Below are 25,851 nucleotides of genomic sequence, written 5' to 3'. Positions count from 1 at the left end.
CAGAAGTTATCCTTGCATGTGCATTCGAAATACCGGCTGGAAGCTTACGCTGCAGGTGCATAATGTTTTCTTCGGGTGCCGCTTGTCACGTTTGATTTTTACTGTCCAAAGAAACCTCGTATCTTCTAAAACGATACAGCTCCTAGCGTTTCTGGAATGATTGGTGCACTGTGGCACGCAACACCCGGCCATGGTGACGGTAGCGAGCGCATAAAACTGGAGGGAAACGAGCAACGACCTAAAAACAGCACGCGCGCCACGCACAAGTGACCGGGTGAGGGATTCAAAATGGCGGCCACGCTGCTGCCGCCAAGGCCGAGGAGGCGGCACCTGCCCTTTCAAAAGCTGACACCACTCTAAGCGGGGGCGCGCGCATCGAGGCACTCTAATTCGACGGAATGCAGACGCTAGCACAGCAACTTGTTACGTCAGAGCTCGCGAGTACGTCAGTGTTGCCCGACTCTTGGGCAGCTGGCGTGTGTATAAAAATGTTCATATATAAATTAAGTGCTCCACAAAATACGTTAAAAAAATTGGCGATGCTTGCACGAAGTCGCGCAAGGCTTGAAACAGCGAAGCTGTACGATTCTGAAGACTAATCCGGTTGCTTCTAGGTTGTTTCTAGGCCTTTGCTAGGGGATGCAGGTTGCTTTAGGTTGCTTCCAGGTCGTTGCTAGGTTTTAGCTAGGTTATTTGTACGTTGATTCTTGGCGCAGAGAGGTTCGAGTTAAACCAGACAGTCAGACACGACACGGATGTCCAAACTGCAGGCAGAACCTCGCACTGAAACCAAGCGTTCGCACCTCTCTCAGATCTACGGGCACGTCGTCGTTGGCGCAGGCCTTCCATCGCTTCGGTGTCTTCTCGCAGCCATAATTGCCTTTCCCGTTCCCTAGTATTCTCACGTTGTACGTACTCGGGGTCTTCGGCTTGCCACCATCACTTCGCAGCCATTTGTTGGGCTAACTGTTGCCTTCATTTTTAGAGAACCAGTGGTGAGTAGTGGAATTTACCCAATTTCTGTGGCACACACCCGTTATGATGATGATAGTTTATTGGTTCGCCGGACAAGGAACGACTTGCTAAACAGCTTCGCTGCTAAAATTTCGCCAGCTTGCTTGTGCACACACAAGAATTAACCCAGATAGTACAGATTACGATCAAAATTGTGTCATGGCCCCTTTAAACCAAGTATGAACCAACTCACTCAAACCAAAGTTTTACTTCAGTGTTTCAGGAGCCTTGCGTTAATCGTTTACTTACTGGACCTATCAGCAGTTATGAAAGCTGAACAAAGCAGGAAGTACTGACAGAACATACAGAGCCAATAAGGGCCGCTCTCACCAAGCTACGTGCCATTTCCTCATCTAGTCCTTCGTGGCCAGGTATCTAGACCAATATAACTAGAGGGTAAAGAGACAGGCTGCCAGAGAATAAGATGTGTGAACCACTTCTTGGAGTGAGAGCCAAACAAAGACCCAAGATTCTGTAACTATAACACGTTCAGCATTTTGTAGGGCCAAAATTATCACCGGCAACTCCTCCAAAATACTGGTGTAAAGTATGCAAGTTCTTGTGACAACAACTAGCACAGAAAATGCCAATGCCAGCTTTTTTCAGTTTGTGAGGCATCAGCGCTTAGCAATGGTAGCATTTATTGTTAGCGCTATTAAGTGATTTTGTAAATAGGATATTTAATACATTTGATGTAAGATGCTTTCAGTTGTTGGGATAGATACCACCAAATATAACCAGGGAATTCTCTCTCTCACTGCAGGTAGGCGGGACCTCACACATGCATAGTTGCAAGGGACCAACGAGCACATGTACGACGACCGCTTGCATTGTATAGAATCGAGGACAGGAAAAACAGTGTAGACTGAGAAATAAAAAAAGTATTTTGTAATTTTATACGGTATCACACATATTTTAGAATGTCCGGACAATTAAATGAGTGAAATCTTCATAAAACGGAGAGCAATCAGGCTTCCGTGTAATTAGGATTGTTGGAAACAAATTTGGCCAAACCAAGCTATGGATGTGGAGTGTTTCCTTCCAAGACACAGATGTATAGTGTTGGTTTCTAGAAGTACATGAGGACACAAATCATGTCAGTGCAACCAAATACAGAATGCTTCAAAATTTTAAAATTGGGTGTACATAAACTTTAAAATAATTACAAGCTATGCATGCTCTGAATCACCTATTTATTGCTGTATACAGAGCCTGCATAGCATACCAAACACCTGCATTCATGTTTTAGTTTCGTATTCAACGTGTATGCTCCAAATCACGTGGTTATCATGTAATAAATTATGCTCAGACACCTTACAGAGTTCATTTAAAATATATTATCAATTATGCGCTATCAGTTACTACTTATCAATTACAAGATAACCTGTAACTGAACATGTTCTTAAGTGAACCAGTTTTAGCATTTTTAGCTTCCGTTAATCAGCTGTCCCTGTGGCCAAGGCCACATGGACAGCTCCTAAGGTCACAAAGGAATATGCAAAATTTCACCAGCGCAGCAAAAGAAAAGATGTAAAACATATACTGTTAAATCCTGTTCATATGCACATGTTGCCTTTAGTATTCATAAATAATGTGCCGGAACAATAAGAATAAAAGAAGATTTACAGTCAACTCTGATTGCAGACGAGCCATCAGAACTGTGACCTCGAAGAAATCTGTAAGAAGTTCCACTACAAGTTAAGAAATTCCCTAAAGGTACAAAAAAAAACATGGTTGATCCCTCTGTCATAGGAATCGGTATAACACGAAAGTAAAACGTGTCTTCACAGACGTAGTTGAGCGTTTGTTGTGAATTGTTTCGCCCCGAGGGCGAAGGAATGCGTGCTATAGCAACAAGTTGTAATGTCACGTGAAGAATGGCAAGCAGCTCGAAACTCGCTGCTCAAGCAGAAAGGACGCACGGAACAAACATACACAGGATGAGCGCGAACTAACAACTGTCACAGCTCAACAGTTAAAGGGCGCTGGTCAAATACAAAGGACGACGCACGAAACGAACGCACAAGTATACACAGGATGAGCGCGAACTGTCACAGTTGTAACTTATTTGTTGGTGAGCGGTGCGCTCCTTTCGCAAAAGCGGCCGCCGCAGTGAGTGAAGCGACCTTCATGCTCTCTGTAACTTCAGCGCCAACTTGCGGTGACAGCGCAAGACGTACAAGATAAGCGCGCGCACAGGAGCGACCACGCCCTGTAGAGGCGCCCGCTCATCTCAACGCGTGAGGCGACGCGCGCCGTTCCGCCGTTCGAGCCCTTCGCGCCATCTCGCTAGCGATAACGAAAACAAGCTGATGTACCACGATCTCTGAGTACAGCCACCGACAAATGGTGTATATAAATAGCACGCCGTTAGTATGTCGAAGAACGTGCTGTCTGTGGCGGAGTTGTTTCACGCTGCGGATCAAGGGGTCGTAAGTTCGACTCCCGGTGATGGAACCATTTCTTCTAGTTTTTTCTTTGCCATATGTTAGTCTTTATATTTTAGAACGTCATATCCGTGCCGGAAATGCGTCAGTGGAGCCGTGGTGGACCCCGGCATAAAACACTTTCGTGTTAATATAAGGCAGCTGAGTGATTTCTTAGTTACGGAGGGAGACAGTGCTTGACTGCCACTGAATGCCAATTTCAAGACCCAACCACAAAACCAAAAGACAGTTCTTATGTTGGTCCGAGTGCTAGCTCTAAGTAGCATGGTAAAAACTGAGGTGCCACTGCCAGATAATAATCGAATCATTTATGCTATCAGTAGTTCCTCCAATATGTGTTCTTTTATTTGTCTAGTCTTTGTTGTTATTCATAAAACTTCTTTAGGGGAACTATTGATGCTTTGAATTGAGTTAATAATACAATAATCACTTCCAGAAGTGCGAATGTCACAAAGTTGAATTATGCTGACAGGTTAAATCTTACCAAAGGAAACTATTGGCTACAAAACCACAAAATTAATGATGCAGGATAGCATTATGGTATAAAAATACCTGGTGAGTATTGAAGTACTTCAGTTTCAAATTTTTTATTTTAGAAAATCAAGGCAAATTCACAGTGTACAAAATGACTTCCTGGTTGCTTTGCACAAAACAATGTAACTGCAGTGAAAAGCTCAAAGTATTTCCCAGATAAGCTAAAAAATGACTTCCCAACAGGCAGGTCATGGAAATAAGGTCTCCCAGTACTAGTGCACGTATTTTACAGCATCACTTTTGGTGCAAATGGCTTAGAATGATCCTTGATGTGGGAAACATTTTCATAACATTTGCATAAATAATTAGTCACATGTTAAGTACCTAAACTTTGCATGTCAATGCATGCTTTGCTTTTGGACAATCATTTCCCTAAGGTTGTTCTCAGATTCCTTGAGGCTCTTTTCCAAGTAGGCCTTGTTGCTCTGAAACCAGAAAATAATAGCCATTTCACTAAATCAATTTCAAGAACTTTTGCTGAGTAGAACAAGAAACACAGAAGTATACAGGTAAATAAACGAGAATTGCAGAGAAAAGTAAGAATTGACGACGCTAAGACGAAAACGAAACACAGCAACGCAGGCACCGCCACTGTAGTAAGTCCTTCATTCCAGCTTTTGCACCACCAACTCAAACGCTGAGTGTGAGCCACTAGCTCAATTCAATTATTGCTTTAGTGAGCACATACACCGAAGAAAAAGGAAGTCAAAGAGCCTACAAATACACATAAGACATCAATCTTGCTTAATTCTCCCACCAATGTGCTGCTCTTGCCATCCATTGATGGAAAATAAAATTGAGGAAGAAACACCCAATTTAATGAGTCCCAGAGATTAACCAACTTCACCGAATCTTTTTTTCCTTGCAGTTGTGCTCGTGAAGTAAATCACCAATCTTTTTTTTTTCCCTTGTTGTACAGCAAGTGAAAGACATAGAAAATACTGTATGCTCTTACAACAAATTCGAAGCCATTCTAAAATGAAACAGTCAGTGTGTAACTTGAAGGAATTATACCAGCCGAAAACAGACGAACACAGGAAACGGTGAAGGAGACAGGAAAGCGGCTAGATGGCTGTCTCCTTCACCGTTTCCTGTGTTCGTCTGTTTTCGGCTGGTATAATTCCTTGATGCAATGCACCAACTAGCCCAACAACGAGTTCTACTAGAACGTGTAACTTGAAACAATTTTTTTCCTTTAATGCAGACCCTTGAGAACACGCAAATAGCAAATGCTACGATATAATGTGATTTGCACGCTGATTGTGCATTATCTGTTTCCTTGAATATGCTGCAAAGATCTGTAGCCAGTGAATGGCTGGAGACAACTTTTCTGTAGCTCATGGTCCCTGTCGGTATAAGTGTCGGTACTTTTCTGAATGCATAACTTAATAAACAATTATGTCGGGCAAGTTGGCATGGATCCATCTTGGTAGGAAGCGCACAACTCTTACAAGACACGAAAGACGAGCAAGGACACGAAAGACACAAGCGCTTAACTCCAACTAAGCTTTTATTGCAAAACATCAGAATATATAGGGGGGCGCTCAGTTGAACGCTTAGTTGAAGTTAAGCGCTTGTCTTTCGAGTCCTCGCTCGTCTTTCATGTCTTGTCAAGAGTTGTGCGCTTCCTACCAAGATGAATGCATAAGTTGGGGTCAAGCTGCTCTAAAGACTGCTAGTATGTGCACAAAAGAAGCCCCACAATGCACAGCACCCCCCTTTTATCTGTCTTGCAGATTTACATTAATACGTAGCCCCTGCCTGCCATCAAAACAACGCCCCCTTGGTTTTCTTGGACCGGGGTGGGGGGGTGAACAAAGCAAATTTTCCAATGCTAGGAAAGACGACCATTAAGTACACATTCTATCGATGGATATTCCTTCCCGGCCTCTGAAGAAAACTAAACAGTACACAATGCTCTATACACATTTAGTTTTGTCTTTTTGGAGTGAACAATAGCATACATGACACTCTTAAGTGCTAAAGATAATAGGAGCTGACTATGTTGTCATGACCTAACAAGGCCATAAGACACCTGACCTTCTGCAGTAGCTGGTTTTCAAATGTGAAACTTACAAGCATTAACATATTTGGCCAAGGGCAACTCTGGCCATTTTTCGAGGTCAAAGGATTTGAACAGGAGCCAAGTAAAGTTCTTTCTCTCTCTCTTTCTTGGCACACCGACCATCTACACCAAATGGTTAGACTGAAAAATTAAGTATCGGTGAAAATATTTATAGACTGCCTAATGTGCTCCCAATTAGCACCTACAAATTTATGGCTTTTAACTGGCCCCACTGTGTTTGCTGACATCACCTTCATGAGCAGACAACGATGTGCCTACCAAGTAATGCCAGTGAGTGCACCTCTGTTCTGCACAATCAATAAGTGATGACATCAAGCCTGAGCATGTACAATCGAGCCCACTTATAATGATTGCAGATATAATGAATGCTCGGTTATTACGAAACGAATGAAGAAAGCATGATGGTCATAATTATAATGTAGCCTATAGCTGCCTGTTAAAGAATAAACATACCGTAAAATTCCGAGCAAGCACACCCTCCAATCTCACTGCTAATTTCAATTTTCAAAGCCGTTCCAGAAAAGTGTCCCTCCCCCTCCCGCCCTGCACGCACTATGATCACGCATCGCGTCCATGCAACTCTGGGCTTGAGAAATGTGAGGCTGTGGGCTTAGTTAGTTTTGCACATTGAAAAGGAAACAGAGCAATTTTTTCACATGGGGACAATGGTAAAGGAAACAACACAGACAAGCGCTGTTTGTCCCTGTGTGAAAAAAATCGCACTGTTGCTCGGAATTTTATGGTATTGTGGCTTCAAGCTCATGTAGTATGAACACAGAAGGCACCACTCTCCTTGCATCCCCACTGTTAAACGTGCTTCTAAGCAGTGCATGAGATTCAAGATAATGTGCTCTGCAAAAATGAAACATTGAAAACTGTGCTCCACCAAAAAAGTCGATAATAACAAGCGCTGTCCATGCCAGATATTGGCTTTTCTGCACAGCATCACGCCATATGAAAGTGACATCGAGTGCCCACTCAGCGCTTGCTAAGATTGTGCAAAAAATAAATAAATCAAATTCAATTCAATGTCATGTGTCAGATTTCTGCTTTTTTACCCTTCATTACTCTTAAAATCCTGCACATTGCTGCAGTTTTTCTCAGATGTGTATGTGTACAGCATAAGCCAGACCCATCATCATCAATTGCCAAAAGGAAAGCAGTGGAAATTTCAACAAAAATCGAACTTGTAGGATTGGAAAGTGAGGAGACTGTGAAACCAGTAGCATCATCACCTACAAGTTCATTAACAGCAGTCGAATACACTGCCTTGAAGCGTTGGCCTGCAGCAAAGCTCTCGGTGACGAGCCCTTTGCTTATTTCAACAATCGAAAACAGCGATAACTGGCTCAACCCTGACGAAGCAAAGCCAGCTTACCATCTTCTTTGGAAAGCAACAAATGTTCTTGCCATCTCGTTAACATATTTTTGATTGTCCATTTATTACAAACACTCTACTATAATGAATGCATCCTGCATCGCCATGATAGTCGTTGCAAGTGGGCTTGACTGTAAATTAAACTGCGTGCTTTAATGTCCCAGAAATGCACATTGAGTTATCGAAACAGTGTTAGTTGAGGGCCCCGAATTAATTTTAGCCTTTAATGTGCACCCAAAGCATGATATAATACAAGCATTTTTGCACACTGCCCCCCATCGAAAAGCGGCTGTCCAAGCCAGAATACGTACCAGCGGCCTTATGCTAAGCAGTGCAATGCCACAGTCACTAACCACTGCAGCATGCAACTTGTATGCATGTTGGCTTCTAGGTCCCTCTATAGCACACAGACCTCTTAATGAAATAGCACACTATGTTGAACAACTTTTGTTTTCTTAAAGGGGCCCCCCCAAAACCCTTTTTAAAAATGGTCAGAAAATGCTGCCGATTGGTAGTCGAGACTCTTGCGAACATGTGAGCCAGACATTATACAGTGCAACACACGGCCCGAAATTTGCAATTAAATTTCAGTCAGCTACAAATCGCTCACTCTTCTCTTGACAAATGATACCATATTCCAAAAATCAACTGCATCACATACCCAAAAGCACATGGACACAGCCATTGGCTGATTTGAGCATTGTGAGGTGCATAGTTACCACGGCCGCCACGGTGTGCCGCGACATCCCTGCCACACTCTACAGTGCAAGAACTACACTACAGAATTACACTGAAAGTGAGCCGCGCGTTCAAAGAAAACAAGGAAAAAATGTGCTCAAGGTCATGACACGTGTGGATGTACAGATGTACCCCTTGTCATCCCCTGCTGCACAGCTTTCAGTGTCCTCGCTGGGACAAAAGGAGTGAAAAAGCGTTTTGAGCGTGTGACAAATCCCTGAACTACGCTTGTACTTGATGGATTCTAAATATTTTTGCAGAAGTCGATTTGTGAGGGAAAACTTCGACAGTGAAGTTATTCAATGATTACTTGGAAAAGTGTTGCAGGGCCCCTTTAAGCATTATACGAGGAGCAGTCAGAAAGTTCCTGGAATGGTGGTTCAGCGAATTGTGGCAATGCTTACCTAATTACCTTTGAAGTAGGACCCTTGTGCGCACACATACTTGCTCCACCGCTCCTGCCTATGTTGCAAGCAGCAGTAGAAGTCTTCTGTCGGGATCTGTCGAAGTTAGCAGTCGCATTCATTTTGATGTCCTCCATAGGTACAAAACATGTCCCCTTGAGGCCGATTTTCAGAGTAGGGAACAGCCAAAGTTCTTGGAATCAAACCCAGAGAGTGTAGCCATTGAGGGATGACCGGAATGTTATTCTCTGTGAGGAAATGCTGCACAACAAGCTGTGTGTGGCTTGGCGCATTATCGTGGTGCAGACACCACTTGGCTTGCCTTATGTCCCGTCGCATCATTCAAACCGCACCATGCACCCTCTGCAAAACTTGCACATAGAAATGGCCAGCAAGAGACTGTCCAGCAGACGGTACAAACCCATGGCGCACCAAACTATCGATGTCAAAGAATGCAATGAGTGTCACTGTAACTTTGGATCTGATGACGGGTGATTTTTATTTTTTTTTTTTGGTTTGAGAGACGTTGGTGTGTGCCACTCTTATCACTGCTGTTACATCGCTGGGTCATGGGCGAACACCCAAGACTCATCACCAAAGACAATCTGTTGGAGCAACGTCGGGTCTTGCGCACACGTCTCAAACAGCCCACCAGCAACTGCCATGCAACATTCCATCTTATCCATGTCCAACTGCCTTAGAACAAACTTCACACTGGCATGTCTGATCTTCAAATCGTTGCGTAAAATGGCATGAATTGATCCGTGTGAGATACCCACTTCTTGCTTTAACTCCTCTATTGTCATTCTTCGAACACGGCGAATCAGTTGTTCCACTTTGGCAATCATTTCATCGTTTCGGGATGTCGAAAGTCTCCTGCTGCACTCACTGTCCTTTAATGCCTCCTGCCCTTCCTGAAGCGGTGCAAACCAGTCGTCGACCGTGGTATTCTATAGCGTATTATCACCGTGCACTTCCTTCAGGGCCTATAGCATCTCTAAAGCTGATTTTCCCAATTTGCACATGATCTTGATGTTTGCATGCTGTTCAAACTGCAACATTGTGATGACTGCCCACCGCTCGCATCCACATCACACGGCACAGTGACGCACCTGCGCAATGAAACCTGCCCAAACCTGCTCTGCCCACACAAACATTACCAGCCCTCTACCCAAGTGTGTGCACGCTATCTTATCGCTCGTTTGGCATCAGCAAAGCAATTCCAGGAAGTTTTTTTGACTGCCCCTTGTACATCTGGGCTTGATGGAGGGTTTGAGGTTCTCAAAAACATATTAGAATGTGTGCTTGGACGAGCATGCAGCTGCTGTTGCTATTCGTGTTCATGGTTTAGAATACACCAACATGAAGTGGCTCTCCAAGCGACTGTGTTTTGTTTGAGTTTTGATACAGTAATACCTCGTTAACTCGAACTCGCATATCTCGAAAAATTGGCTAAGTCGAAATTTTCCGCGGTACCGAACATTTCCCATAGGTGCAATGTATTTATATCCTTTTATCTCGAAGTATTTCCATGCCCACTTTCAGTTATCTCAAAATCTTGACTGAGAGTGGAACAACAACTTTGGCGCCGAACCGTTTCACAAAATACTATCGGCAAAATGTCATACGTTTCACAAAGTTCGCGCGAGGCTGCCGCGTGCGTTCTTTGATTGGTTAAGAATCGATGTTCGGTCTATAATGCCACGCCCACTTGTTTTATTTTGATGTATTCGAGTTTGACCAGCAAGGACGGTTATCAACGCCCGACGCTGTCCGCGAAGCAGTGTTCTAGAAGCTTCGCGATTGTAATAGATCGTTTTGGTAAGATTGCGCGCTGCACGCGAATGTTCCATCTTTGTCGAGAGATAACGCCGCCACCAGCGATGTCGCTGGAAAGTTCGATAGCGCCTGTATAAAAGCCGACGCGCTTGACTGCTTGTCGTTTGATCGACGGTCGACGCTCTGTTCGCCGCTCTCAGTGTATTGCTGTAGTTTGACTTTCAGTTTCCCGGCCACAAGTTCGGCCAAATAAAGACTTTCATCTCGGACCTGCTGACTGCTGCCTTCGTCGACGTCACGACCCTTTGACAATATTTGAGCTATCTACATTGCGCTTAACTTAAAAGCATAGGTGTTTCTAAGAGAATGAGGTTTTTCAGAGTAATTTTTATTACTACCACAATTTTAGCCGCTGCCGTCTTATCTAGACCAAGAACAACCTAACACATTTGTAAAAGCCTTCATAGTGCACAAAGGAGCGTACTTACCCGATATACAACAACGTTCTAGAAAAACAGTACTAATGTTTCTACAATTTATTCAATAAAACTTTCTCGAAAAACATCACGAATGCTTTGCAATGTTTACAAGACACGTTTTCGCGACGGTTAAAGGGATACTGACCCAAAATCGGAAAATTTTACGAGAACTCGGTAAATGAAATCTCAGTGTGCGATTACATCGGATAGATGTCTTCTCTGAACCATTTTTTCAGCGGATAGTTGTATTTTCGGTGTCTCATCTTTCTACGTCGCATCCTTCTACGCTGCCTTAAACAATTCGAACAGATCGGCCGCGATGTGAGCACCGAGCAGTTATTCGCGCGTACTCTGTCGCTAGAAGTGTCGTCAGTATTCAACTTCAGTTTTTCAACTTCACCGAGCAGATGTTCCATGCCCGCAGCACTTTACACTGTACGACAGCCGTTTGCGTTTCGTGCTGTAGCCGTTCACTACGCACTTAAACTGCTCGTCAACTACAATTATCTTTTGCACAAGTAAGTCTCCCTTCCCGAAGCAAAGTGTGGGATTGGGCTAGTTGGTATTCCATTATTAAACTGCTCAGCGCAAAAATTTTGACACGGTACATATAGAAAAGACGAGGACCAGCGCTGGTCCTCGTCTTTTCTATGTGTACCGTGTCAAATTTCTGCGCTGAGCAGCCCGTTCCCGAGCCGGCGAGTGTAAAATATTCCGCACATCTTGTTCAATACCTCGTCGTAAAATCTCTCGAAAATCCACTGCATAGCGACAGCTGACAACTGATCGAATGTCAGTGTGATTCAACTCTCATTCTCGGTAGCGTATATATGCAATCGCCTGCCTTTCGTTTTGCTGTTCTATTTCTGGCGGCTCCTCCAAATTGGGCACTGGGCTTTCGCGGGACGCCGTGCGTTTTGGGGGGGATTTGCGCCTAAAACCCGAAAATTTTGGCTTTGAAATGTGGGGTGGAAGTTCTGGGAACAAGCGCGGCACGGCACCTGGCCCGAGTTCCCACTTTCCACGTGGGATCAAAACTTCTTGTCCCGCAACAACACGACGGTAGTGCTTTATTTATGTCGTCACTCTCAAAATGAACGTCACAGACCTTGCATTTCACAGTAAGCTTTCTATCTTTGCCATGCAAAGCTTGAATGGCGTAGGGTCTTTTGCAGGTGCGAAGAAGTGTCGTGAAGCAGAGTCGTCGTTGCGGTAGCCGCTCTTGCAGCCCGGCGCAAATCAAGTCGGCATACCGCACTGTGAATCTGTTCGCCCTCGTTACGCTTCGTACATCATGCACGCGTCTTCGTACAAGACGCTACGCCTGGTCAAGAACAGTCGCAAAAATGACGAGCTAACAAAGCGCAGGCGACGCTGTAACCCACGTGCGCTCGTACATCGGCGGCGCCGATCACAACAAGCGCCAGCCGTGGGCTTACAACGAAGTGGACACTTCCCAAAAGTGAAGTCGAAACCTAGCGGCATAACAACTTTGTCAAGCAACCCTGTGTCACGTCATGTGACGCCACAGAAGTGCACAGATGCAGGCCCTGCAAAATAGCATGGGTCGTAGACGTCATTTTGTTTACCGTCAGAGATGCGATTTCGAAATTTTATTTATGCAAGGCACATCGCGCGGATTTTTTCATCGGCTGTACGATGTGGTGAGGATAACGCCACCAAAGCAAAGCAAGTCACTGATGCTGCAAAGAAAGGTAGCCCTAATCAAAGAAATGGATTCGAGGCTCGACGTTTCCGGACGTCAAAACGGAGCTACTCAAGGGGTGACGACATCAGCCGAAAGAAGGAACATGCTTCGCTTGATGCGAAATGAAGTTGAGTGCAGTGGCGTGGATGTTCACCACATGCGATGTGTTAAGCAACACGAAAAAGCTTTGCTAGGTGCAAGTGTTAATGCAAAGAAGACCAGCCTTACTCGGTCTTTCTGCACTAAATAAAAAGGCAGTGCCGAAACACACAGCTGGTTGAGAGCTCTGGCATGTCATTATTTTTCTTTAAAACGTTTACAAAGAGCCAGTTAGGCGCTCCTGTTAAGAAACTGGTCAGTAGTGATAACGTTTTTAGATAGAAGTGGACTTCTCAATGGAATTTGCGCAACTTTGCTTATCTCGAAAATCTGCTTATCTCGAAATATTTTCTGGTTTTTACTAGTTAACGAGGTATTATACTGTATATTGTTTCTTGATTAAATTCTAGCTCACTTCGAAGTTATTAAGCAAACTGAGCCACCCCATGTGTGACCGAGGAATCTATACAATTTCAAATATCCGTCATCCTAACATGGTAACACACACATAAAAAAGTCGCCCTTTGAACTGATAATTGATTTTCAGTTTTGTTGCTTTTTAAATAAATTCGAAGTGCTGTTATTTGGCATTCATACTCACCTACTTACTACCAAGGTTTGCAAACATGACGTCATACAAACTTCCTTGAAGAGCTGATACATTTCAGCTTAAGCTAACCCTAAGGCAACACAAGACAAAGATTGATGCATTTGTTTCAAAAATGAAATTTTGTGTTTGAAACCTTGAAACTGCACTGTTAGTTAAGACAGATACCAAGTGACCCCAACTTGGGGTTATTTAAAGTGCACCAAATGTACATGAGTGCTTCCACATTTTGTCTCCATTGAAATGCAGCCAAGGCCAGGTACGACACCCACAACATCGCGCTTGACACCACAGTGCCATAGCGACTGAGCCACCACGGCATGTTTTCGTTTTTTCAATAAAGCCCTGTGAGTTATGAGACAGACTTGATTTTACTTACCTCGAGGCTCTTTATCTTCTCATTGCAAGTATTTATCTTATCATCCAAAGTCTTCATCACTTCCGCAAAATCAGAACCAAGAAACCTGCAATCATGAATGGCAACAGAAAAGAAAGTGAAGCACACATAAGATAAATGATGTTCAATGACAGGCACTTTTAAAAAAGACAATACATAACTTATCGTCATGTATATGAGACAACCTACTGGTAATTAAATTACCAATTCTTGACTACTACTTTGTGACCACAAACTTCAATGCCCAAACCACCTTTTAAGAGTTATTCCAGCAAATTTTTAAGAAAAAAAAAAGAACACATACAAAGTCAGGGTGCTGCTACCTGTTTTCTCACCAGGATCCATTAAATTTTACAGGGACGATAAAGTGGGTTCCTATTTTGAATGTATGTGACTATGTTAGACAATGTAGATAACACAACATTCTGTTGATGCACGGGAGACTAATATTGCATGTTTAAAACTCACAATAAGAGAAAACAGCTTGTGACTACATTAGCACTGCCAAAAACTGTTTATACCCCCCTGTCAATAACACAGTTGACACTCCTTCATAAGCATTTGGCAGCAGGACAACTGCCGGCTCTCAAGAAATGGACAAGTAGCACAAAGGCCCACATGATGATCCCCCTTCATTATACTGAAATCTGCTTTTTGTGCAGTTCCTTAATAAATTACAAGACAAGTAAAAATGAAGAAAAGCACGTCCTTAGTGAGCATGGAAATGTTGTCTGAAGGATGCACGCACAGAAATCAAGCACCGCAGGCGGAAGACTGTTCTGCCATTCAGAGAAATCATGCTTCATTCCATATTAAAAACATGTTCCCAGAAAGTGCATTACCACCACACTTGCCTCTGTGATGCTTAAAGGACCCCTGACACCAAAATTGAAACCTCAAGATGTTTGTGTTGTTTGACTGTCCTGTATACGTGGGCACTTCTAACCGATTATTAGAGGCGAACGTTGCCATTAACCCTTTCACACGCCACCTATGAAGAACTGCCTGTAAATGCATCAAATCAACACAATGTTATTTCAAGGCACTCGATATTATATTGCAACAAAAATAATGTAATACGTTAATTTATGTGTGTTATAGTAATCATTTCTGATTATTTTGTAATTAAATATCTATTTATTCTGAGGTCATTCATGCTGTGTTTTTGCGTAAGTAGATTGAAATCTCAGGCTAGAAATTTAGTGCAAACTCGTTTTCGGTTATGTCCATGTTGAGCAAAGGAAAATTATAGTTTTGACGTGGGTCGCGGGAAGCGGCACGTCGAACGACTCGTCGAATATGGTAGTGCCTTCAGCAGAGTGATCATATGCAACAGTGCGCTGCAAAATGAAGTTAAATAAAGACAAATTTACTATGCAGGAGGTTCAATTCATCCAAAGCTCAACGTATCTTGCTCTTTCTTAGCCCCTAGTCGATACAAATAGCAGAAACAAGTGGTCTACGCAATTGTATACATAGCGTCTCAAAGGGTTACGATATTTTAATTTGGTTAAAAGTAAGCGTAAATGCTCATCTGAGTTGGCAGCATCTTGTGACATTGCCACTGGTATGACGTAGACCGGGCCCCGTGTGACGTTACGCGAGTCAGGCGGGTATTGTCAATGTCACAGAAGATTTGCAGGGTGCACACAATACCATGACTGGATCCTGACAAGGGCTATTGTTTCCTCACCCCTCTCGCTCTGTTGTCGGTCTACTCTCAAGGTGGTTTTGGCTGCTCAAATCAGGAATGCTTTTCTTTTCACTGAGGGGACAAACTCTTGAGGATCTAGCGAATGCTTAACAGGCTTAACTCATACCGAAGCTCCCACATTGTCACATTCTTTACCGCGCACGGGGCCCCGATATGAAAACTGCGCTTTCAACGTCATTAAAGCTTAAGCGCACGTGATCTTAGGCACTCCCCCACTGTGGGGCTCTAGTTGATTTTAGGTGGGCGTTTCAAAGTGACGCTAAAATTGGTCACAATTAACAATACTAGCATTAATTATACGATGCTTTTACGACTACAATAGGGCATTTATGATTCAATTTCGGAATTACCAGACACAAAGCTACAAATTGCAATAAAAAGGTCACAAACAAAAATTTCAGTGTCAGGGGTTCTTTAAGAGAAAGATATTAGGAGGATAATCAAGTTGCAGCAGCAGCACACATATCAATGACTTCATGAGGAACTCCGTCTCAGCCCAATCTGTCTGGTTTTATTTAATACACGATCTGAACTCTAGACGTGCTTCAAATCTTTGCAATGAAGCAATTTTGAGGCCATGCAATAAGCCCTTACACAGAGATATGCATAAGGGAGAGTCTGCATCTGCATGAGCTAGAATGAAACAGTTTGTGAACTAGCAATCTTCTTTTGACATGCACAAAATCTAAAATTAAATTCGGGGGTTTTACGTGCCAAAACCAGGAAACAATTATGAGGCACACCATAGTAGAGCACCCCAGATTAATTTTGACTCCCTGGGGTTCTTTAGCATGCAACAACATTTAAGTACATGGGTGTCATTGAATTTCACCTCAAGCTTCGCAGCGAGAAACAACGTGTGTCTCCAATGCAGGCCTCCTGCTCGCACTCAGCTAACTTTGCTCAATAAAAAGTACCACATGACAAGCACTTTGCACACAAGCGTCTACTCATCCACCTCAATTTTTAGTGATGCTTGTTAGCTAGTGACCCAAGCCAAAGGCACTGCATGGCTCCAATAGCACAAATAAATATCACCATGTTTTCTCTTTCAAGTGGCTGGAATACTTTGTCATTGCCATTGCAAGAAGCACACAAAGGCTTATTTTCAACTAAAGCTTTTCAGAAAAATGTGCTTCTAAGCAAGCATAACACCCAAAAAATGTAGTGTAGGCAACCTAGGTTCAAATTTTTGCAAGCAAATAAAAGAAGTGCAAGATCGTCTTCACTGTCACATCAATAATACTATGACCCTTCAATGAAAAAACATAAGTTACTGATTGATTCAAAGCGTGTGAAAAACAAGCTCAGACTCGGCAGGCTGAAAAGTATTTAAAGGGCCCCTCATCAGGTCTGGCCTTTTTGAGCTGACAAGCACAATGATGGCACTCACAATCGTGCCTACCAAGAGTTAAATCGCTATGCACCACGGAATAAGCTCAAATTTCAAACTTAACGTCGTCTGCCCTTCTCGCGGGTGCCGCACTCCAAGTTGCAGGGTATGACATACGACACCGAGTGCATCTACGTAGTTGTCGATGATGTGACATTGCCCATAATGCTCACGCACTGACGCGTATGCGTCACGTGATTCTCCTGCTCCAATATGAGAGAATGCTGGGAAAGAATTTGGCTTGTGAAGGCTAGATATGGCAAGTGGCAAAGATGTGAAGCTCGCCTCCTTAAACTATAATTTTGCACTGCTTCAAAATATTGTTTATCTTTACTTATAATGAACTAATTTGAAAAATTCTTGCGATTGAACACTTGGGCATGTAAAAACTTCCAGTGAATAACTAAAATTTGTTATGTGGCCTGGCGAGGGGCTCTTTAACAAATTGGACAACGTGACAATGAATAAACCTGGTTAATCTCTAAACAACACTGTCATGATCATGTGAACTTAATATACTATCTTAAGACAGGACAGGAAGCTCACAATATTGTTTATAAGACCAGACAGTAACTTTTCCAACTTTAAAAAATGCATGTAGCTTTTCATGTGCCTTCCACCACCTTTTGAAAACAAGGGACAGTGCGTGGCCTTCTTTGGGCATCCTGATTTGGCAGTGCTCCAAGAAAAAGCAGAGAAATCCCATTATTGATCAGGGCAGTGGCACCACTGGAGGGCAGAGAATGATAACACTGATCCTATGCTACATCCTCTGAGTGATGACTGGCACAGAGAACAAACACTCCAGATGGCCTGGAGGCCCTGCCAATAGTAAAGCTCAACACAACAATAACAAAGAACCATGACCATCATTCAATAGTGGCACAATGGCACAGCTTTGAGCACAATTAAAATACCTTCATTCATGCTATATGAACTCAAAACATTTTGTAAGAAAAGACTCATGAGATTTCGTTAATTACACCGAACATTTCATGCCTTTAATGAAAGGTGTGGAATGTTTCTGAGGCATTGGCGAGTCCCTGTAATTTGCAAGATATCGTATACAATAAACTGCTCTGTCAAGTCATTAGGCACTCTGTATGTGAACACATTACCAAAAGTGACTGCCGAACACTCATAAGTACAAAGGCCATACAATACAGCAAAGAAAGAGGGCAATGCATGTGCACATTCACAACTGCTGCAAGAGCACCTGTCACAAGTGCACTTACTGTACTGATGATGATGAACCAATCGTACAGCAGCACACCATTTAAAACAATGAACACACAAGTGAATCATTCAAGTAACGCACATAAACTTTTGTATCTAGCTTTCGTACCACTTCTTATTCCTAGTAGGTGTGTGGTATCACAAGGCTGACAAAACACCAGACTTCTTGGACATTAGTCCAGTACAAAAAGCAATCTGTGCCATCAGATAAGCCTTTTAGCATTGTGTCACATCATAGTAAGCATGAACTGCGTCAGTTTTAAAAACAATTATTCGTGCAAGAGTTAAGACTTGTTTATCTTTAAGTGATCAATTGCAGCATCCAATGTTAGACTGCTTTGGATCTGAAAGGCACTGCCAGAAGTTAAAACAGCTACCTTTAGCCTGGCTGTATATGTGAGCTACTTTTTCCTGGAAGAGAGAATGAAGGCAGTCCTAGACAGGCACCCTTAAAGGGACACTAAAAAGCAAAACGATTTTTCTTGCATTAGTAAAGTAGTCTTCCACGATACCAAAAACACCACGCTTTCTGCGCGAAGACGCTTAATAAGCGAGAAAATGCGCAAAAAGAAAATACAGGTGGCGACGCCACCTTGGAATTCCCGCGCCATTTGCCGTGACGTCACATATTTTTGACGGCGCCTGCTTGGGCCTACATTGTTCCTTATCGGTTAAATCGAAGTACATTGTCCTCTGAAGGGGCCAGAGACTTGACATAACGAGTTTGTGGAAATTTCGTCGAGCCAGTGGCGCCAAAATACGTTAAAGGGACACTAAAGAGAAACAATGAATTGGTTTAGATTGATATAGTGTGCTCGGAGAACTCTTGTGTAGTTTATTTCACCAACATAGCTTTATTATTAGAGGAGAAAACAAAGTTCAAAGTTTCATTTTTAAATTTCGCGCCGAACTTTGTAATTCATGACGTAAAATATTTCAATGAGCATTTTACGTATTTTGGCGCCAGTGGCTCGACAAAATTTCCACAAACTCGTTATGTCAAGTCTCTGGCCCCCTCAGAGGACGATGTACTTCGATTTGACCGATTAGGAAGTACGTAGGCCAAAGCAGGCGCCGTCAAAAATATGTGACGTCACGGCAAATGGTGCGAGAATTCCAAGGTGGCGTCGCCACCTGTATTTTCTTTTTGCACGTTTCCTCGCATATTAAGCGTCTTCTCGCAGCAAGCGTGGCGTTTTTGGTATCGTGGAAGACTACTTTACTAATGCGAGAAAAATCTTTTTGCTCTTTAGTGTCCCTTTAAATGCTCTTTGAAGTCTTTTATGTCACGAATTACAAAGTTCGGCGCGAAATTTAAAAATGAAACTTTGAACTTGGTTTTCTCCTCTAATAATACACCTATGGTGGTGAAATAAACTACACAACAGTTCTCCGAGCACATTTTATCAATCTAAACCAATTCATTGTTTCTCTTTAGTGTCCCTTTAAACATGCATTCTTTCAAACACATCTAATGCTACCCATGTTCCTTTAGGTGATGCATACTCCTTACTGATGCTCTCCAGAGAAATTTGAAGCAGTGACTGGTTGCACTGCATGCTCGTAAACAGTGCAACTTTATCAATAATGTGCAGAGGATGACTTCAGGGAGCAAGGACTCAAATTGCTAAAACATGTGAGAGTGTAGTCAAAGGTGCAGAGTTAATCTGGGTGCCCGACAAATCACCCCACATCAGGGTAGCATTTCTTTGTTGTTGTTCGAACAGAGGACGATGGTGAATGAGCAAAACAGGGCCAACAGCGTCACCAAAACAGGAAACCACCAATAGGTTTAACTGACCAACCACCTCATTCCCCTGAATATGCTGCCACTGCTGTTATGTGTTAGTCTCAATTAAAATTAAATTCAGCGGTTTTTCAGTGCAAAACCAAAATATGATTATGAGGCATGCCATAGTGGGGGATTAATTTTTACCACCTAGGCTTTTTAACATGAAAATACATGCAAGTACATAGGTTTTTTTTGCATTTCACCACCATGAAAATGCAGACACAACGGCCAGGAATTGAATCTGCCCTCGTACTCAGCAGTAGAGCACTGCACGGGCCCGGGCCGGCCCGAAAGCCCGGGCCCGGCCCGCGGGCCGGGTAAGGGGTTCTTGGATCGGGCCCGGGCCGGGCTCGGGCCCTTGGTCTTCGGGCTCGGGTCGGGCCTGAGCCAGGCCCGTATTAGGCCCGGGACTCATACGTATAGGTATTATTGCGTGTGTACGTTGTGTAGCTTTCTTTTTGTTGTTTTGTGGGGTTTAACTTCCCGAAGCGACCCAGGCTATATGAGACGCCGTCGTTGAGGGCTCCGGGTAATTTAAACCACCTGGACTGCATTGGCGTGCATAGAAATTGCACAGTACAAGACGTCTACAATTTTGCTCCATCGGTATGCTACATGGGATTTCAAGAAACGCCCAATATAAGTTTCCGCCATTATAGTGAGTGAAAGACGTTCTTGGGTACCGTGTAAGGAAAACAACAGTAAACTGCCTAGATTAGTGTGTATAAGATGTGCGCGTTTGTATCTAGGGAAACAATTCGAGTATGCAGCTACGCTCGCATGCCCGTAGACTGGCCAACGCGACTTGTGAGTCATTAATATCTCAGGAGCTGTTTTTCGTGCATTTTCAGTGCAAGATGCGGAGCGACTCTTATCCCAGGGCAAACGCCGTTGTTGATTTTCCCATTACTAGTGGCGATGCTCCAGACCATAGAGACACTCGTTTTCCCGAGTGGCGGTGACGGTGACTCGGGGAAGAAGGGTGGGACAAAGAACCTTGTTGTTTTGAATACGAAAACGTAGTGTAGGTTGGGTGCAGTTGCCTGCCGAGGAGTCAACACGACAGCTTTAATTTATGTAACGCTGCCCAGCCTGGCGTATTCCTCCCAGAAGCAGACAGAGCACGTTTTTTTCCCCATTGCATTGTGCAATAGATGAGGTTTGCAGGAGACTTGCTACTTTTACTCAACTGCCCTAGCTCGTTTGCAGTTGATGTAAAAATGTCTGCCATGCTTTTTTCTCCACTTTATGCAGGTATTATATTTTGTAGTTGTTCTTTGAAATGCAAAAATGAGATTGCGTGGTTAGCACTGCGTGCGTACATGAAAGAGCCAGCTATGTCTCCAATTATATTTTATATTGCCCTGCAATCATTTCGCAAGAGTGTTACGCGCGTAATTCACCGAAAGTGTACATAGTACCGGTGAAATTTGTGACACTGAAAGAAGTTCCTAAAACAATCTCTAGAAAATATCTTGTCGGCAGGTATCTTCACAATAACGGAAGGTTGGACAGTGCCTCCTTTATGCTCAAGGCATAACTAGCTGAAACGGGCCGGGCCCAAGCCTTTCGGGCCCGGGCCGGGTACGGGCCACATTTAGGAACACCGGGCCGGGCTCGGGCGGGCCGGAGTATGGCGTTTTTGGGCCGGGCCGGAAAAATCGGCCCGTGCAGTGCTCTACTCAGCAGTGCAACACCATAGTCGCTAGCCACCATGGTGAGTAAAATGGTAAAAATAAAAGGCCACTCTCATGCATTGTGTTACTCATGCATGCTATGCATACGTAACTTGCATGTGCTGTCAGTTCCTGTCTTGCGTCCGCCATCACCGAGCCAACGGAGCACATACATATCAGTGACCGCGCCGTGTTTACATTCGTGCGGCGGATCGTTTGCCTTGCGCTTATGACGAAGGAGGATCGTTGAGGATATTGTCTGGCATACTTTGACGAACATGTGGGCCCAATGCGGGCCAGATACAAAGAAAAAATGGCCCTGTGCGACGGCGTGGATCCCTATATGAGCTACCGGTTGGTGCACAAGCCGCAGCAGATGAAAGCCTGCTGCCGACGGTTACCCATGTCGACATTATAAATTATCTGGTGTTATTGACAAATTATGTTTCACTGGACAAAATGAAGGTCTATAAGCCCCTAGACTCACACAATTATATTACGTACGGACGGGGCATTACAACCGTGTTTGGGCCATAACAAACCTTACGTCAGTAAAACTGCAGCCTGCAATGTTGACTGGGAAACTCGGATCCTCCATGTCTGCAGTGTCCGAGTCCATGATGTCCGTAAGGTGTCAAACAACTTCGCACGAGTCACCTATAGTGGTGCTCTTCGCCGCCCGCATTTTGCAGCGCTCAAAGCATGCAAATTTCGTTGCTGAATACTGCATACAACCGCGACCCAATAACATGTTTGGAGCCCAGTCGGGGTTCGTTTCATCGGAGAGCATAGTGGGTCTCCCGAAAAGCAACGCGCATTCATTGTGTTGAATTCGGTGCTTCACGTTTGGACAAAAATTCACCTCACGCATAGCGCACCGAGAAATCAACTCCGTGGTGATACACTGAGCAAAAACGTAGGGAAATTTGGAAACATAACTTGCCTGTTACGAATTGACGCCCGCATACACGAACATTGCTCAGTGTCTTGAGGTCATTCCTAGTTATGCGCGCAAGCCGTATGCTCCGCTTGTCGGACAGCTCTTTCATGTGGTCTCACTGGTTCATGGTTTCCAGACACAGGAATGTACCACCAAATGGTACATTCCCGCGTCTGGTCCTTTTTCATGTGATTTACACTTCTTGTGCGGCAGCCAAATATCGCACAAATCGCCACTGCGATGTTGGTGTTGACAGGAAATGCGAGAGCCGCACAGCTTGACTCGGTGTCATCTGCTGCCATGTGCTCGGTGATGGCGGCGCATTCAGAGGTCGTACCACACAGTTCCGCAGTGTGACGTAGTTGCAAGTTATATATACAGGGCGTGCAGAAACACTAGCCATGAGATTTCTTTTTGTTTTATAGTAGGAGGAGGGGTCACATCCACATTATCTTGGTGCAAGAAACTGACGTGCAGTGGCATAATGAAAGGTGAATGTGAAGCAGAAAAAGACATGACCATAGAGTACACAAGAATAAGTGTCATGCTTGTCACTCTTTTAGTCCGTATCGTTTTCAGCACCACACAGCAATCCTGCCACGGAACAAACAAACCGGCCTATGAATGAATACCTAAGTGCTCTTAGAACGCGTCACCTATGCAGTGCCCAGGCTAGGAGACATAAGACCAGAGAATGAAACCAAGGCAACAGCCGCTACCTTGCTACCAGTCCAAATTTAAGAGTGATTTCACGCCGAAATTAAGAAATATCGATCACCCCTAATCAGATGTTCTCACCTACGCTGTGCGCGCCAGATTACACAAGATGCTTCATCTGAGGGGATAAGCACAACTCCGTTTTCGCAACTGTCCAGTTTATACTTAGCTATAGGGACTTTTTCACCCGCGCCTTCTTCGTGTAACAATCCCGTTATCTGCTGCGCCCAGTATTTCGAAAGAAAAAAAAATAAAATGTTATTTGCTAATTCCTTTTACTATAATCTGCACCACGCCTCTCTATTCCTCGCCGCCGAAAGAACGCAACAACGGTGATTACTGAACAGTACGCAGCAAGTGTACGGTTCATAAATAATGACATTGGCGTAGAACCAACACGTGCAAAATATCTGAATGAAACGGCACACCTACATTCTTCCGACAGACTGATACATTTTTGTGTCGGGTGGAGCCTCGGAGATCACTTCGCCCGTACAATAGGCGTACTTGACTGCTTTCTTGAGGGTCTCGATCTGCACGTCAGCTTGCCGTAGACGCCTCGTTGTGTCAATCATTTTCATTTGAAGCTCTTGAAACGCCTGCGAATGACAGCGAATGACACATGGTTCCGGCAAACTGGATACAAGCAATAAATTGTCAGAACTTGTGCGAACTCTGCTGGACTCCGACGCTTCGTGGAACAATTCTGCGCTACCAAATAGCCTCAGGTCCCAAGATCAAGTAGAATCTTTAGTAATAAACACGTTTTGCTTTACCTTTTTGAGCTCCATGTCCACTGGTCCGGCTGCCATTTTGTTGATGCTCTTCGCGATCAGCTTCCGAAGGTCAGCCGAGCCGCTGTCTCGGGTGGCGTTGTTGTCTGCTAGGGTATGCTGCCTGTGTGCGGTGCGGCGTGTACCGCGTGATGCTACCCAAAATTTTGACCGCACTTTTCCCCGTGATATTTCATTTATTTTATACAGTGGTGATTTCAGAAAACAGAGCAACCAGAGCAGCTAAAGGGCAGAATGTATCACTCAAACGTCTCATTTTGTGACGATCTGGTTCGTTTCTCATTCTTACGTTATTAGGGAGTTTTCGAATGGGCCCCAAAACCCTTTGCGTGTGCTCGCTTTGGGTTGGACTCTCCCCCTATTCTAGGTCACTCTAGTTTTGGCCAAGAGCCGTCGCTTCAGTGGGTGCCGTCATGTTTGTTTGACGCAAAGCTTTTGGGGCAGGCTTTGGGGCTCCCGCTAAATTAGAGAAATAGCGCCCCCAACGCAAAACCCAAACGCTGTTTGGGTCTCGTGCGTGCGCAGTGGCCTCGACGCTATTTCTTTGGGGCCCCAAAACGAAATTGGGGCCCCTATTCAAAAACTGCCAATTATGCGCCGCGCCCAATAACCTGTACCAGCGATAGCAAAACTTTGACGACGAATGTGTCAAGGGAGAAGCGCGAAAAGCATGACTTCTCCCTGGTAAAACGCACTGAAATTAAACTCCCGACGGTCCTCCTTTCTACTAAGACAAAAATAAAAATTTCGCTTTTGCTTAAGTTACAATTAAGTTGCATTATTTATATAATCAGTTCGTTGTAAAGACACACTTGGCATCAATGTTGGTCAAACACAATCAAGCTTTGCGACATATTGAGCACTTTCAAATTGCTCGATCCTGCGCGCGCGCTCTGCGTTCGAAATGTTCAAATGAGAGTTGAGACTGCCTTTGTCGCTTTCCCGGGAACGAAAACATGTCGTTTTTGTCGTTCACCGTGACTAGAGTCAAACACCTCAATTACGGTGAAATTTCTGCTTTAAGAAGCCTTGCATTTGCACAGCTAGAAAGGATACCTGCAAAAATCGATCAAATAGCATTTTGTGATGTCCGAAAGGTCTCCTCCCCCCCCCCCCCCCCCCCCGCACCTCCTCTAAGTCAGTGTAGACAGCGCCAGAGTACGACTCAGGACGAAATCGGGAAGTCCTCCTTAGCTAGCTGTTACTCTGCTGTTAGAACATTTACCGCGACGCGAATAAATTTCTTGCTATGCAACCGTGCGGTCAGCCTCATCAATCACCTGCTCAAGTTCTCAGGCCCTATAGAACATTATTCTAGAGATCGTACTATTAGGGTGGCTGCATGGCCATTCTTGCCACCATAAAGCGCTATTCCTTATAGGTTACATGTGAGGGCTCCAGGCAGAGGCTTGTGCACGGTCCCGCATCAGGAGGAACAACTACAGCCTTGCACATCGACTCCCCCCCGCCCACCCCCCTCTTTTACACTACATTTTTGGCCCCCATCACGAAAAGGCCCGCTGCACAAACTGCATTTTTTATTATCAGTAAGACATATATGCAACTTACACGATTTGCTGAATTGCGACGCCGGCAATTGCAGCCAAAAATGTTGCAATGAAATGTGACGGCCTCCAAATGTACTTTACAAACAAACAACTGGCCCGAAATTTTTATTAAATGAGGTAATTAACCGTTTTTAAAACGTTATTTCGCGAATTGGTCCAAAAGTTTTGTTCGTCCCTGGCCAAAAAGAAAAAAAAAAGTGGGCGCGATCCCAGCAATAGCGCATGGTTGTTGAACCCTCGGGATTAAAGGAGCACTGACATCAAATTTCAAAGTCGAGATGGGCCCTTCATTCGATTGCTCGGTATGCATAGGTCTCCTTGGCCAAATTTGAATGGCGTCCGTCGCGTGGA

At 44.1% G+C, this 25,851-nt stretch overlaps 1 protein-coding gene across 1 annotated transcript; it reads right to left on the bottom strand.

The window, feature by feature from the left end:
* Positions 1 to 4,030: 4,030 nt before the first annotated feature.
* LOC119397523 (prefoldin subunit 1) lies at positions 4,031 to 24,011 on the bottom strand. Its single transcript, XM_037664951.2, has 4 exons — positions 23,915 to 24,011; positions 23,571 to 23,737; positions 13,653 to 13,737; positions 4,031 to 4,420 (listed from the first exon to the last, which is right to left on the bottom strand). The coding sequence occupies exons 1-4, from the start codon at positions 23,948 to 23,950 to the stop codon at positions 4,334 to 4,336; spliced, it is 375 nt and encodes a 124-aa protein (XP_037520879.1). The 5' UTR covers positions 23,951 to 24,011; the 3' UTR covers positions 4,031 to 4,333.
* Between the last annotated feature and the right edge of the window lie 1,840 nt (positions 24,012 to 25,851).

The sequence above is a fragment of the Rhipicephalus sanguineus genome, chromosome 1 (assembly GCF_013339695.2).
Source record: "Rhipicephalus sanguineus isolate Rsan-2018 chromosome 1, BIME_Rsan_1.4, whole genome shotgun sequence".
Classification (NCBI taxonomy): Eukaryota; Metazoa; Arthropoda; class Arachnida; order Ixodida; family Ixodidae; genus Rhipicephalus; species Rhipicephalus sanguineus.
The sequence above is the reverse complement of the archived record's forward strand: the minus strand, read 5'-3'. Positions and strand labels throughout refer to the sequence as shown.

What these genes read in the sequence shown, in the direction of transcription:
- LOC119397523 (XM_037664951.2), bottom strand. Translation starts at nt 23,950, where the DNA reads ATGGCAGCCGGACCAGTGGACATGGAGCTCAAAAAG. An exon ending in TATCAGTCTGTCGGAAGAAT is followed by an intron (nt 13,738 to 23,570) that starts GTAGGTGTGCCG and finishes TCATGATTGCAG; the next exon opens with GTTTCTTGGTTCTGATTTTG. An exon ending in AGAAGATAAAGAGCCTCGAG is followed by an intron (nt 4,421 to 13,652) that starts GTAAGTAAAATC and finishes TTCTGGTTTCAG; the next exon opens with AGCAACAAGGCCTACTTGGA.